This window comes from Chiloscyllium plagiosum, unplaced genomic scaffold (genome assembly GCF_037043375.1).
Source record: "Chiloscyllium plagiosum isolate Xiang-an unplaced genomic scaffold, Cpla_swu_hap1 HiC_scaffold_32, whole genome shotgun sequence".
Classification (NCBI taxonomy): domain Eukaryota; kingdom Metazoa; phylum Chordata; class Chondrichthyes; order Orectolobiformes; family Hemiscylliidae; genus Chiloscyllium; species Chiloscyllium plagiosum.
Window position 1 is genome coordinate 628,204 of NW_028270170.1, and position 15,990 is coordinate 644,193.

General features: G+C 45.4%; 1 protein-coding gene and 1 pseudogene across 8 annotated transcripts in view; both read right to left on the minus strand.

Moving 5' to 3' along the window:
- Positions 1-15,781, minus strand: part of plekhh3 (pleckstrin homology, MyTH4 and FERM domain containing H3) — an 82,035-nt gene extending 66,254 nt beyond the window's left edge. For 4 of the 8 annotated variants that reach the window (XM_087977684.1, XM_087977680.1, XM_087977683.1 and 1 more), the window contains exons 1-2: positions 15,533-15,780; positions 8,038-8,090 (exon numbers count right to left, since the gene is read on the minus strand). In XM_087977684.1, coding sequence (XP_087833810.1) covers positions 8,038-8,090; positions 15,533-15,652 — 173 coding nt within the window. In that variant the 5' untranslated portion in view covers positions 15,653-15,780. Of the gene's footprint in view, positions 1-8,037; positions 8,091-15,532 lie in introns of all 8 variants that reach the window. The other 4 variants (XM_087977682.1, XM_087977686.1, XM_087977685.1 and 1 more) reach the window with 3 other exon arrangements.
- On the minus strand, positions 10,771-10,924 carry LOC122539220 (5.8S ribosomal RNA; annotated as a pseudogene).
- Positions 15,782-15,990: the final 209 nt, after the last annotated feature.

Consider the following 15,990-nt stretch of genomic DNA (forward strand, 5'->3'; position numbering starts at 1 on the left):
ATTTTATGGTCAAAGGTTTGCCCTCCTTGCTAAGAAGCCATTTTGTAAAATAATTGTATCAGACATGTGATGTGTGCAAAGTTACCCTATGAACTCTCCAATTAGCTTAGACTGGTACCTCTTTATGATAGGAGTTTATCTCACTAGCAGGCACCCAACTCAGCTGGATATGTTTTTCCCACCTGATGAATGGCTTAGGGCCTGTAGGAGTGATTAGTTCGGCATACACAGACCTGTCAATTAACTTTTCTTCCTTACGAATTATTGTCTTTCACTGTTATCTGTCTAATTAAGAACCTGCATTTTTTTTAAACTTTTGTATAAAGGAAACCACTTTGTATCAGTACATCGGAGTACCTTGCTGGAGCACTTGAACAGCTCGTATCCTACTCTCCTAGGTTATTAGAATTTAGTTAGTTTAGCTTATAGGTATCAATGTTACATTGTAACAGTGATGCTATTGGTAAATAAAGGGGATGACTAAAATTAAACTAATCCGTCTGTAAGAGGGAATTTTTTTATTCCAGACATCCAAAAGAGTACGATCTCCTGGATGAACCAAGAGAGAGGCTTACAGGTCTGAGTTCATAAGGGATTGCCTGGGCCGTCTCAAATCTGTACTTTAACAGTGCTAAAGGGTCACCTCTTCACTTTGACACTGTCCTCAGATCCTTGTCTCTCCTATTAGCGGAAACATCTCCTCCACATCCACTCAATCCAGGCCTCTCAATATTCCATACATTTCAATCAGATCCCCTTCATTGTTCTAAATACCATCGGGTACAGACCCAGAGTGCTGTACTGTTCCTCCTATAACAACCCTTCACCCAGGATCATTCTTGTGAACCTCCTCTGGACCTTCTTCAAAGTCAGCACACCTTTCCTTTAATTAAGTGGCCCAAAACTGCTCACACTATTCCAAATGCGATCTAACCAGAGCATTATACAGCCCAAGCAGTGCATCTCGGGTCTTATATTCTAGCCCTCTTGAAATGAATGCAAACATTGCATTTGCCTTCCTAATTGCCAAGTGAACCTGAATGTAAACCTGAAGAGACTCCTGAAATAGGTCTCCCAAGTCCTTTTATCCATTTAGAAAATAATCTATGCCTCTATTCTTCCTATCAAAGTGCATAATGTTACACTTTCTCACATTGTATTCCATCTGCCATTTATTGGACCACTCACTTAATATGTCTGTAGCCTCCCCGCTTCCTCAACACTAGCTGTCCCTCCACCTTATCTTTGTGTCAACTGTAAACGTAGCACCAGTGCCCTCAGTTCCTTCCTCCAAATCATTAATGTATAATGTGAATAGCTGCGATTCCAACATTGAGGCCTGCAGAACTCTACTAGTCACTGATTGCCATCCTGACAAAGACCCCTTTATCTCTACTCTCTGCCTTCTGCCAGTCAACCAATCCTCTATCCATGCCAATACCTTGCCCCAACACCATGGGCACTTAGAACATAGAACATAGAACATAGAAGAATACAGCGCAGTACAGGCCCTTTGGCCCTCGATGTTGCGCCGATCCAAGCCCACCTAACCTACACTAGCCCACTATCCTCCATATGCCTATCCAATGCACGTTTAAATGCCCATAATGAAGGAGAGTCCACCACTGCTACTGGCAGAGCATTCCATGAACTCACGACTCGCTGAGTAAAGAATCTACCCCTAACATCTGTCCTATACCTACCCCTCCTTAATTTAAAGCTATGCCCCCTTGTAATAGCTGACTCCATACATGGAAAAAGATTCTCACTGTCGACCCTATCTAAACTGTACTGCCCAGTGGTTAGCACTGCTGCCTCACAGCGCCTGTAGACCCGGGTTCAATTCCCGACTCAGGCGACTGACTGTGTGGAGTTTGCACATTCTCCCCGTGTCTGCGTGGGTTTCCTCCGGGTGCTCCGGTTTCCTCCCACAATCCAAAGATGTGCAGGTCAGGTGAATTGGCCATGCTAAATTGCCCGTAGTGATAGGTTAAAGGGGTAAAGGTAGGGGTATGGGTGGGTTGCGCTTCGGCGGGTCGGTGTGGACTTGTTGGGCCGAAGGGCCTGTTTCCACACTGTAAGTAATCTAATCTAATCTAATCTAATCTAAACCCCTAATCATCTTGTACACCTCTATCAAGTCACCCCTAAACCTTCTTTTCTCCAATGAAAACAGCCCCAAGTGCCTCAGCCTTTCCTCATACGATCTTCCTACCATACCAGGCAACATCCTGGTAAACCTCCTCTGCACCCGTTCCAGTGCCTCCACATCCTTCCTATAGTATGGGGACCAAAACTGCACACAATACTCCAGATGCGGCCGCACCAGAGTCTTATACAACTGCAACATTACCTCAGTACTCCGGAACTCAATTCCTCTACCAATAAAAGCCAGTACGCCATATGCCTTCTTCACCGCACTATTTACCTGGGTGGCAACTTTCAAAGATTTGTGTACATGGACACCAAGATCTTTCTGCTCATCCACACTACCAAGTATCCGACCGTTAGCCCAGTACCCCATCTTTTTATTACTCTTACCAAAATGAATCACCTCACACTTAGCTACATTGAACTCCATTTGCCACCTTTCTGCCCAGTTCTGCAGCTTATCAATATCCCGCTGTAACCTGCCACATCCTTCCTCACTGTCTACCACTCCTCCGACTTTCGTATCATCCGCAAACTTATCACCCAACCTTCTAACCCCTCTTCCAGGTCATTTATAAAAATGACAAACAGCAATGGTCCCAAAACAGATCCTTGCGGAACACCGCTAGTGACAGCACTCCAAGATGAACCTTTGCCATCAACCACTACCCTCTGTCTTCTTCCAGCCAGCCAACTCCTAATCCAAACCTCCAACTCACCCTCAATGCCATACCTCCGTATTTTTTGCAGTAGTCTACCATGGGGAACCTTATCAAACGCCTTACTAAAATCCATATACACCACATCTACTGCTTTCCCCTCGTCCACCTCCTTAGTCACCTTCTCAAAGAATTCAATAAGGTTTGTGAGGCACGACCTGCCCTTCACAAAACCATGCTGACTATCCTTGATCACATTATTCCTATCCAGATGTTCATAAATCCTATCCCTTACAATTCTCTCTAAGATTTTGCCCACAACAGAAGTGAGACTCACCGGCCTATAGTTACTAGGGTTATCCCTACTCCCCTTCTTGAACAAGGGAACCACATTTGCTAGCCTCCAATCTTCTGGCACTACTCCTGTAGACAACGAGGACATAAAAATCAAGGCCAATGGCTCTGCAATCTCCTCCCTTGCTTCCCAGAGAATCCTAGGATAAATGCCATCAGGCCCAGGGGACTTATCTATTTTCATCCTTTCCAGGATTTCCAACACCTCTTCTCTACATACCTCAAAGCCATCCATTCTACTTAATTGTGACTCGGTACTCACATCGACAACAATGTCCTGTTCCTGAGTGAATACTGACGAAAAGTATTCATTCAGTGTCTCCCCAATCTCTTCAGCCTCCACACGCAACTTCCCACTACTATCCTTGACTGGACCTATTCCTACCCTAGTCATTCTTTTATTCCTGACATACCTATAGAAAGCCTTAGGGTTTTCCCTAATCCTACCAACTAAGGACCTTTCATGACCCCTCCTTGCTGCTCTTAGCTCTCTCTTCAGGTCCTTCCTGGCTACCTTATAACTCTCAATCGCCCCAATTGAACCTTCATGCCTCATCTTTACATAGGCCGCCCTCTTCCATTTAACAAGGGATTCCAATTCCTTATTAAACCACGGCTCCCTCACACGACCCTTTCCTCCCTGCCTGACGGGTACATACTTATCAAGGACACTCAATAGTTGCTCCTTGAACAAGCTCCACATATCAATTACACCCTTGCCTTGAAGCTTACTTTTCCAGGCCACACATCCTAAGTCATGCCTCACCGCATCATAATTTCCCTGCCCCCAGCTATAACTCTTGCCCTGTAGTGCACTCTTATCCCTCTCCATCACTAGAGTAAAAGTCACCAAATTGTGGTCACTGTCCCCAAAGTGCTCACCTACCTCTAATTCTAACACCTGGCCTGGTTCATTACCCAGAACCAAATCCAGTATGGCCTCACCTCTTGTTGGCCTATCTACATATTGTGTCAGGAAACCCTCCTGCACACATTGGACAAACAGTGACCCATCTAACGAACTTGAGCTATAGCTTTCCCAATCAATATCAGGAAAGTTAAAGTCCCCCATAACAACCACCCTATTACTTTCACTCTTCTCTTGAATCATCCTCGCAATCCTTTCTTCTACGTTTCTAGGACTATTAGGGGGCCTGTAAAAAACTCCTAACAGGGTGACCTCACCTTTCCTATTCCTAACCTCAGCCCAAACTACCTCTGATGGCGAGTCTTCATCCATCGTCCTTTCCACAGCTGTAATACTATCTTTGACAAGCAATGCCACACCTCCCCCTCTTTTGCCCCCACCTCTGACCCTACTAAAACATTTAAACCCTGGAACTTGCAACAGCCTCCTGCGCAGCGCCTTGTCAAAAACCTTCTGGAATTCTAATAGATTTGTCAGACATGAACTCCCATTGTCAAAGCCATGCTGACTCTGACCTATTTTACCATGCACTTCCAAGTTCTCAGGATCTTACCAACAACTGAGGTCAGGCTAACCACCCTGTAGTTTCCAGTCTTCTGCCTCCCCACCCTTCTTGTTACATTAGCCAATCTGGAATCCTCTAGATCCACCCTATCAAGTACTTGCAGGATGTTCTATGTCTGTACAAGATCACCTAATTCTTTTAAACTCCAATTGGTGCAATCCAACACTCCAGTAGCTCAATCCGTCCAAACTTTTCTCAAAGGATAACCATTCCCATTCGAAGTACCACACAAGTGACACATCTTTGAAAAGCTCTAAAGCATTTATTTCCTTTACGTAAGGAGACCAAAGTCATACATGTTACTTCGGATGTGGTCTCGGCAATTTTTTATTCAAATGTAGCAAGATATTATTTTTATATTCCAATGCCCTTGCAATAAATGACAACATTATATTTGCCTTCGTGATCACTTGCTGCATCTGCATACTACCGTGACAGTCACATTCCTATATGCTGCAGAATTGTACAATTTCTCTCTATTTCAATAGTTTGCTGCTTTTCTATTAATAGCCATTTTGGCTATTTTGTATCTGGTAATGTGCAATGAGACAAGTTCAGTAAGTGATCTCAGAGTAAACAATTCTCTAGGAAACAATGTCCATAGCATGGTACAACTTAGCATTCAAATTGAGTGTGAGAAGCTCAGGTTGGAAACAACTGTGCTAAATTTAAATAAGAATAATTACAACTAATGACAGCAGAGCTGGCTGGAGTTGACAGAAAAGGAGTTTAGCATCATAAATAATGGCAGACATTTAAGAAAATAGCTCACACAAAGATATATTCCAGTGACAAAGGAGGATTCTAGAGTGGATAAACTGACCATAGTTAACCAAGGAAGGTAGGATAGTATGAAATTTAAAGAAAGGACACACATGGTAGCAAGGTTAGTGATATGCAAGAGAATTAGTAAAATTTTAAAAACCAACAAAAGATGATCAAACAAAAAGAGAAAGTATATAAACGGTGACGGTAAACTAGCAAGAAATATAAAAATGAACAGTGAACTTCTTTAAACATATAAATAGGAAGAGAGAATTCAAAGTGAACAGACCGCTGAGAGAATGGAGCTAGGGAAATAATAATGGAGAACTAGAAAATGACAGAGAAACTGAATCAATACTTTGCATCAGTCTTCACAGAAGAAATCAGCAATAGCATTCTAAAACTACAAAATAATCAAAAGGAAAGGGAGATAATTAAAATAACGACCACCAGAAAAAAGTACAAGGGAAACTAATGGGGTCATAGACAGATAGGACCCTATACCTACTATATTAATTGATTAGATTACTTACAGTGTGGAAACAGGCCCTTTGGCCTAACAAGTCCACACCGACCCGCCGAAGCGCAACCCACCCAGACCCATTCCCCTACATTTAGCCCTTCACCTAACACTACGGGCAATTTAGCATGGCCAATTCACCTAACCCGCACACTGTGGGAGGAAACTGGAGCACCCAGAGGAAACCCACGCAGACACGAGGAGAATGTACAAACTCCACACAGTCAGTCGCCAGAGGCAGGAATTTAACCCGGGTCTCTGGCGCTGTGAGGCAACAGTGCTAACCACTGTGCCACCGTGTCGCACTGATAGTAACCTCGCAGGAATCCTTAGATTCTGGCAAGGACCAGAGGATTGAAAAACTGCCAATGTAATACCCTTATTCAAAAAGGGAGTGAGACAAATATCAGGTAACTACATTCCAGTCAGCTTAATATCTGTCACTGGGAAAATGAGTCTATTCTAAAGGATGTAATGGTACAGCATTTAGAAAATATAACTAAGCAGGATCAGCTTGGCTTCATGAGGGAAAATCATGCCTGACAAATTGATTAGAATTCTTTGAGGAAATAACAAACAGGCTAGATAAAGTCAAACCAGTAGATGTAATATATTTGTGTTCCAAAATGCACTCAATAAGGTACTATACAAAAGGCTACTTAATAAGAGCCCATGATTTTGGCAGTAGTATATTAGAATGGATAGAGGAATTACTAACTAATAGAAGAGACAGTGCTGAAACAACGGGGCATTTTCAGGATAGCAACCTGTAATGAGTGGAGTATCACAGGGATCAATGTTAGGACCACAATTATTTAAAACATACGTTAATGACTTGGAAGAACAAAATGTACATCCTATAGCCAAGCTTGTGGATTACTGTACACAAAATTAGGTAGAAAGGCAAGGGGTGAGAATGACACAGAGTCTACACAGGGATATAGTGAGTGGGTAAAATCTTGACAGATGGAACATAATGTGGGAATATGAGAGGTTATGCTTTTTAGTAGGAAGTATAAAGCAGATGAAAGACTGCAGAATGCTACAGCACAGAGATCTGGAAATCCTCATGTATGAATCATAAAAAGCTAGCATCCTAGATCAACAGATAATAGAAAATGTAAACAGAATGTTGTAATTTATTTCAAAGGGAATAGACTATAGAAATAGGGATGTCATGCTAAAATTATGCAAGGAGGTAAAATAAACCTAAAACAAACAGTTTTGGTCCCCTTAATGAAGGGAAGAAAGTACCATTTTGGCAGTCCAAAAGAAGTTCACTAAGTTGATTCCAGGTATGGAGAGATTTTCTTTTGAGGAAAGGTCGAGTCGATTGCACTTGTATTCGTTGGAGTTTAGAAGAATGAGAACAGACCTCATTAAAGCATAAGAAATTGTTACGGCACTTCACAGGGTTTATGCGGAGAGGTTGTTTCACTTGTGGGAGAGTCTAGGGGCAGAGATCATCTCAAGGGATTATCCGGTTTGGACAGACATAAGGAGGAATTTCTTCTCTTGGAGAGTTGTTAATCTGTGGAATTCTTTGCCACATAGAGCTATTGAGGCTGGAACATTAAGTATACTCTTGCTGATACAGAGTTTTAATCAGATAGGGAATCAAGGATTATGGTGAAAAAGCAGGTAAATAGAGCTGAGGATTATCAGATCAGTCATGATCTCATTGAATGGTAGATGGACTCAATGGGGCGAATGGCCTTAGATTCCTACATCTTATAGAATATTGTCAGGGCCCAGAGCCTTTGCTTTATCCAGTGCCATTGCTTTTTGTAGTGCCTTCAACCATGTCTTGATATCACTGTGAATCAAATTTTCTTAAGTCTGACTTCTTTTATGGTGCAGCCATTGGGAGGAAACTGATCAAAAATGGTTCATTCACTTCTGGCAAGAGCGGCTGCAAATCTCAACTAACACTGTAGTCAATTCAACTACCAATAGAATACTGGCAACTAAATAGTTAGTATATCAGAGGGTGAGGCAGTGAGAGCCTCAGCCTCAAGTGAAAACAGCTCCAACAACAAAATGCAATAACACTAGTTCACAATATGGGATATTTCATGATTCCGAAATTTGTTACCTGTCTGAGGTATCAGTGGCCAATGACTGAGTTAGGTTCAGATCTGAAGATGCCTGAATTAGAAACAGAAACTATTTAGCATCATAAAACAGACACAGCCACATTTAACTGTAATAAAAGCAAAATATTAATTATGTGCAAATTCTGAAGTAAAAACAGAAGTACTGAGAAATTCAGCAGGTCTGGCATGATCTGTGGAGAGAAAAATAGAACTAACATTTCCAGTCCAAGATATCCTTTCTTCTGATCTTTGGTAAACTTGACTATACACCATTTCATAACATAGTGGCAAGGATGACTGGAGAGTGACTAAGGTTATGCCTTTGTTTAAGAAAGGCTACAAGGAGAAGCCAGGGAATGATAAACCTGTGAGACTGATTTTGCTGGTGGCAAAGTTGTTGGAGGTGGTTCTGAAAGATAGGATTTATATGCATTTGGAGAGGCAAGGAATAATTAGGGATAGTCAGTACTGTTTTGTGTGAAGGAAATCATAACTCTCACACTTGACTAAGTTTTTTGAGGAAGAAACCATGACAATTGATGAGGGCAGAGTAGTAGACATTGTCTACTTGGATTTTAATAAAGCTTTTGACAAGGTTCATATAGCAAACTAATTAGTAAAGTTAGATCACAAGGGAGTCAGAGTGAACTTGCTAATTGGATAAAAAATTGGCCTAATGGCAGGAGACAGAGTGGTGGTGGAAGGTTGTTTTTCAGACTGGAGGCCTGTTATTAGTGGTGTTTCACAGGGATCGCTGCTGGACCTACTTTTTTTGTCATTTATATAAATAGTTTAGATGAGAACATAGAAGGCACGTAAGTTTGTGGATGACACTAAAATTGGTGGTATAGTAGATAGTTTGATTTGATTTGATTTTGACCTTTTTTATTCATTCACAGCACAAGGACGTTGCATTTATTGCCCATCCCTAATTGCCAAGAGGGTAGTTGAGAATCAACCACATTGCTGTGGGTCTGGAGTCACACATTGGCCAGTTTCCTTCCCTAGTGGGCGTTAGTGAACCAGATGGGTTGTTCCTGACAAGTAACAATGGATTCAAAATCAGTATTAGATTCTTAATTCCAGATATTTACTGAATTCAAATTCCACCATCTGTCATGGCAGGATTTGAACCCGGTCCCCAGAACGTTATTTGGATCTCTGGATTAACAGTCTAGTAATAATAACACTAGGCCATTGCCTCCCACATTTGATTTATTACCACCACAGTACAGCGAAACGTTTTGCTTTGCATGCAGTACAGGCAGATCATAGGGTGGTGGAGCAACCAATACAAAGTTACAGCTGTAAAAAAGGTGCATAAAAAGCAAGATCAACATTAGATTTGAAATTTGACAGGTCCATTCAGATGTCTAATAACAGCAGGGAAGAAGCCGTTCTTGAATCTGTTGGGAGGTATGTTCAAACTTTTGTTTATTCTGCCTGATGGAAAAGGTTGGGAGAGATGGAAGAGGTCTTTGATGATGTTAGCTGCCTTTCTGTGGCAACGAGAAGTGTAGGTGTAGTAAATGGATGGTAGATTGGCTTGCATGATGGGTCTGGGCTGCAATTTCTGTAGTTTCTTATGGTTTTGGGCAGAGCAACTGCCATACCAAGTCATGATGCATGCAAATAGATTCCTTTCTATGGTGCATTTATAAGGGTTGGTGAGTGAAGAAGGTTATCTAAGATTTGAACCTTCTCAAGCTTCTCTTCATCAAGTGAACAGTCCCAACCTCTCCATCCATCTATCTACTTAAATTCCTCACCCTTAGAACCATTTTTATCATCTTAACTGGTTGGAGGAAAGTATAGAGGGGATGTCAGAGGCGGGTTCTTTACACAGAGAGTTGTGAGAGCATGGAATGCGTTGCCAGCAGCAGTTGTGGAAGCAAGGTCATTGGGGACATTTAAGAGACTGCTGGACATGCATATGGTCACAGAAATTTGAGGGTGCATACATGAGGATCAATGGTTGGCACAACATCGTGGGCTGAAGGGCCTGTTCTGTGCTGTACTGTTCTATGTTCTCTCTACTGAAGACTTGTGCTCCAAACAAGCTTTTCAATACAGTTAAAACACTGGCATATCTATCCAACAATGTGGAACATTGCCCAAGCATGTCCTTTATTAAAAAAGCATTCTCTAATGCCATCACATCCTTCCTAAAGTGTGAAGAAAGTCATGACAAAAGATGAACTGTTTTTCTATCTCTAGATGCTGCCTGGCCTGTTGACTTTCTCTAGCATTCTCTGTGTTTGCTCCTAAAGTATAGTCTCTATAATGGGATACAAGGCCAGATAAGGCTAAATCATTCTTAGAGTTACAGAGTCATAGAGTCCTATTGCTCAGAGAGAGGCCCTCCGGCCCAAATGGGTCCATGCCAACCAAACTGTCCATTCACGTTAACCTAATTTCCCTGCACTTAGCCCATATCTTTCTATTTTGTTCTCTTTTTCTTAATCCTTGACACTGATTCAGCTCCCTCAGAGCCAGCTCTTAAAGTGAAGAGGATGTCTGAATCTCCTAGTTTTTTTGTGTGTGCAAGTATTGGACACAGTGGAAAACAACAAGTATGTAAATATTTATTTATATTTCACCACCAGGAAGAGAGGAAACACCTGAATGACTAGCGAAAAGCAGTGTCCTTCTCAGAGGGCAGTGCTGCATGATCAAACAGTAAAGGGGAGGGCAGGGATTAAATCAAAGTAGAGTTGGAGGGGGGAATTAAGCGACCCTCAGACAGGTGTGTCCCTGAGAAGAAGCCGCGGGGGTAAAGTGTGTTCAAAGTGTCAATGATCAATGTGTCCTGCAATTCACACTAATTCTCACAGTTAGCTGCGTTCTTCAACAACGCATGAGCAGAGTGATCCACCGTTAAGAATAGCCCATATCCTTCTAATCCTTTCCTATCCATGTATTTGTCCAAATGCCTTTTAAATGTTGTTAATGTACCTGCCTCAACCACTCCACTGGCAGTTCATTCCATTTTCGTACCACCCTCTGTGTAAAATTGTTGCCCCTCAGGTTTCCTTTTATCCTTTCCCCTCTTACCTTAAACTGATGCCCTCTAATCCTCCATTCCCCAACCCTGGGAAAAAGATTGAGTGCATTCGACCTATCCATGCCTCTCATGATCTTATACACTTCTATTAAATCCCTCCACAGTCTACTACACTCTAAAGGTCCTGCTACAATTTCTGATAACCTTCCTCATTGTCAACGATACCATCTATTTTAGTGTCATCTGCAAACTTACTAATCATGCCTTGTACATTCTCATCCAAATCATTGATATAAACAAACAGAAATGGGCCCAGCACCAACACTTGAGGTATACCACTAGTCACAGGCCTCCAGTCCAACAAACATCCTTCTACTACTAACCTCTGCTTCCTACCATCAAGCCAATTGTGTATCCAGTTTGCCAGCTCTCCCCAGTTTCCATGCAATTTAACCTTTCAGAGTAGCCTACCATGCAGAACCTTATCAAAGGCCTTACTGAAATCCATATACTACGGCTACCACCCTGCGCTCATCAGCCTTCCTGGTCACTTCATCAAAGAACTGCAACAAATTTGTGAGGCATCATCTCTCTCACAAAGCCATGTTGATTACTCCAATCAAACCTTGTCTTTCCAAATGCATGTATATCTTATCCCTTAGAATCTTCTCAAGTAACTTACCCACCACAGATGTTAGGCTTATTGGTCTACAGTTCGCAGGTTTTTCTTTTTGAATAATGGCACAACATTCACTACCCTCCAGTCTTCCAGGACCTCACCTGTAGCTAACGATGATGCAAATATATCAGCCAGGGCCCTGCAATTTATTCTCTAGTCTCTTGCAGAGTTCTTGGATATATCTGGTCAGGACCAGAAGATTTATACACTTTCATACATTCTGATATGCCCAATACCTCCTCTACTGTGATATGGACTGTCCCTAAGATATCACCACTAATGTCCTCAAGTTCCCAAGTCTTCATGTCTTTCTCCATGGTAAACACAGAGGGGAAATATTCATTGAGGATCTCGCCAATCTCCAGCAGTTCCACAAACAGACGTCCAATCTGGTTGTTGCAGAGTCCTATTCTCTCTTTCTCCAATAATTCTTTTTCCTTTATTATACTTAAAGAACTCTTTGGATTCTCCCTAATCTTCTGAATCAAAGCTATTTCATGCCACCTTTTCACCCTCCTGATTTTCTTCTTCAGTAAACTCGTGTATTCCCTGTATATCTTCAGGATTCTCTTGATGCCAGCTGCATGCACACAAGCCATACCTCCTCCTTTTTTCTGGTCAAAGCCTCAATATCTTTTTTTATTCCAGGGTTCCCTACTCCTGCCAATCTTGCCCTTCACCCTCACAGGAACACGTAGGTCTTGGACTCTAGCTATCTCACTTTTAAAGACCTCCCACTTGTCGGACGTCCCTTTCCCTGCAAACAAACTACTCCAACCAACCCCTTCAACTCCTGTCTACTTCCATCAAAAAATCACCATGCCCCATTTTAGAACTTCAACATGTAGACCAGTTTTGTCCCTCTCCATAACTTTTAAAATTAATAGAGCTATGGTCACTGGTCCAGAAATGCTCCCCCACTGTCACCTCCTTTACCTGTCCTACCCTATTTCCCAAGAGTTGGTCGAGTTTTGCCCCTTCCTGAGTAGGAACCTCTATATACCGCTTGAGGAAACTTTCCTGAACGCACTTAACAAATTCTACCCCATCTAAGCCCTTAACGATCTGGCAGTCCCAGTCTCTGTTAGGAAAATTAAAACCCCCTACTATGACAACTCTATTGCTCCTGCAAGTTTCCCCAATTTCACTACATATTTGTTCCTCTAATTCCCATTGACTATTTGTTTTGTACAAGCCTACATAACCTCCATCTTCGAATACTCTGTATCTTTACATATCCTAATTTTGTTAGCCAGCCTTTTATGTAGTACTTTGCTAGACAGCTTCTTAAAGTCCATTTTTGCAACATGCACTGCATGCCCTTCATCAACCCTTTTTGTTTCATCAAAAATTTTGATTAATCAAACACAACCTGCCTTTTACAAATCTGTACTTGCCCTAATTAGTCAAACCTCTCCAAGTGCCTGCTGATTTGTTGCTTGATTCACTGCCCAAAAGAGTCCTTCAAGAAGCAGAAAACATCAGCACACTTTTTTTTAAAAACTTGAATATGCATCGAAAGTGTTTCAGTCTCCAGGGCTACAGATGCTGAGCTACAAAGTGGTATTAAGTTGTCCCGGCCCAAACAGGATGAACCAAATGACTGTCTTGTGTGCTGCAAATGTCCAAGATCCTGGGAGATGGAATCATTCTGAGCACAGATAGAAACATTACAGTCAAATTCCACTCAGTCTTTGATACCTTATATTTAGAATGAATCTCATTCATTGAGAAAATGGGTGGCAGTAAACACATCAATACAATACGGAGTGGCCACTAATACTGACAGTAACAGCAGTAATTCAACAGCATTTATTCTTCAACTAAAACAGATCTAATATTTCTCTCAATAGAGAAAGAACAAATGGAATATGCAGGGATGGGCTCAGGAACTATCAAGGATTAGCAATAAATTTCTGCCAGGGGGCCAATAACATCCACCTTAGTCTCTAAAACAAAACCCCGTCAACTCCAACACAGCAACATTCCAAGATCCAAAAGCCAAATTTAATATTCCCCAGGCAACCCGATCTGCCAATTCTCCTCCAAATCCCCCAACCCCAAATTTGCCCCCAGTCCCTCAGCACACTTCCCCAAATCTCAATACTCCCACAGTCCTCTTCCCCCAGTCCTCCATACAATGCTCAACTTTCCCTCGTTCCCTGTGCCCCCAGACCCCGCTCCCTCATCCCCCGTGTCCCCAAACCCCGCTCCCTCATCCCCCGTGTCCCCAAATCCCGCTCCCTCATCCCCCGTGCCCCCAAATCCCGCTCCCTCATCCCCCGTGCCCCCAAACCCCGCTCCCTCATCCCCCGTGTCCCCAAACCCCGCTCCCTCATCCCCGTGTCCTCAAACCCTGCTCCCTCATCCCACCGTGTCCCCAAACCCCGCTCCCTCATCCCCGTGTCCTCAAACCCCGCTCCCTCATCCCACCGTGCCCTCAAACCCCTCTCCCTCATCCCACCGTGCCCCCAAACCCCGCTCCCTCATCCCACCGTGCCTCCAAACCTCGCTCCTTCATCCCACCGTGCCCCCAAACCTCGCTCCCTCATCCCACCGTGTCCCCAAACCCTACTCCCTCATTCACCCGTGCCCCCAAACTCCACTCCCTCATCCCCCCGTGTCCCCAACGCCTACTCCCTCATCCCCCCGTGTCCCCAAACCCTACTCCCTCATTCACCCGTGCCCCCAAACCCCACTCCCTCATCCCCCGATCCCCAAACCCTATTCCCTCATTCCCCGGGACCCAAACCCCGCTCCCTCATCCCACCGTGCCCCCAAACCCCGCTCCCTCATCCCACCGTGCCCCCAAACCCCGCTCCCTCATCCCCCCCCGTATCCCCAAACCCCACTCCTTCATCCCACCGTGCCCCCAAACTCCACTCCATCATCCCACCGTGCCCCCAAACTCCACTCTCTCATCCCCCGTGCCCCCAAACCCGCTCCCTCATGTCCCCGTGCAGCCAAACCCCGCTCCCTCATCCCCCGTGCCCCCAAACCCCACTCCTTCATCCCCCGTGCCCCCAAACCCCGCTCTCCCATCCCCCGTGCCCCCAAACCCGCTCCCTCATTCCCCGTGCCCCCAAACCCGCTCCCTCATGTCCCCGTGCAGCCAAACCCCACTCTCTCATCCCCCCGTGTCCCCAAACCCCACTCCTTCATCCCCCATGCCCCCAAACCCCGCTCTCCCATCCCCCGTGCCCCCAAACCCCACTCCTTCATCCCCCGTGCCCCCAAACCCCGCTCTCTCATCCCCGGTGCCCCCAAACCCGCTCCCTCATGTCCCCGTGCAGCCAAACCCCGCTCTCTCATCCCCTGTGCCCCCAAACCCGCTCCCTCATCCCCCGTGCCCCCAAACCCCGCTCTCTCATCCCCCGTGCCCCCAAACCCGCTCCCTCATCCCCCGTGCCCCCAAACCCGCTCCCTCATGTCCCCGTGCCCCCAAACCCCACTCCTTCATCCCCCGTGCCCCCAAACCCCGCTCTCTAATCCCCCGTGCCCCCAAACCCCACTCCTTCATCCCCCGTGCCCCCAAACCCCGCTCTCTCATCCCCTGTGCCCCCAAACCCGCTCCCTCATGTCCCCGTGCCCCCAAACCCCACTCCTTCATCCCCCATGCCCCCAAACCCCGCTCTCCCATCCCCCGTGCCCCCAAACCCCACTCCTTCATCCCCCGTGCCCCCAAACCCGCTCCCTCATGTCCCCGTGTCCCCAAACCCCACTCCCTCCAGCCCCTCCCCCACCACTCCCACCCCCTCGGCCCAAGCCCGGTCCTTGCCCTCAGGCGGTGCCGAGCCCCGGGCTCTCTCACCGGCTCCTCCTGCAGCTCCTGAAGCTCCTCTGCCTTTTCGGTTTCTCCATACTCGCGGCGGGACAACAAAGTGAAGCCTCTCCGGCAACACGGCCACAAACACAGGGCCCGCAGCGGCATCGGCCTTGGCCTCGGGGCCTGTCCGTGTCCCTCACTCACACTCTCTCTCTCTCGGACTCGGAGCGCGTACAGCCCGGTACAGGAGAGGGGGAGGGGGAGGGGAAACCGCGGGCCAGGCCCAGCCCAGCCCAGCCCAGCCCAGACCAGACGAGACTCCCAGAGAACAGAGCGCCTCCCCGGGGGAGGAGAAATGGAGAGGGAGAGGCGGTGAGAGAGGGTGGTGAGAGTGGGGGGGGGTGAGAGGGGTTGGGGACGAGGGGGGTGAAGGGGGGCAGGGGGGTGAGAGTGGGGGGGTCGAGTTGGGGAGGCAGGGGGGTGAGAGTGGGGGGGGGGGGCAG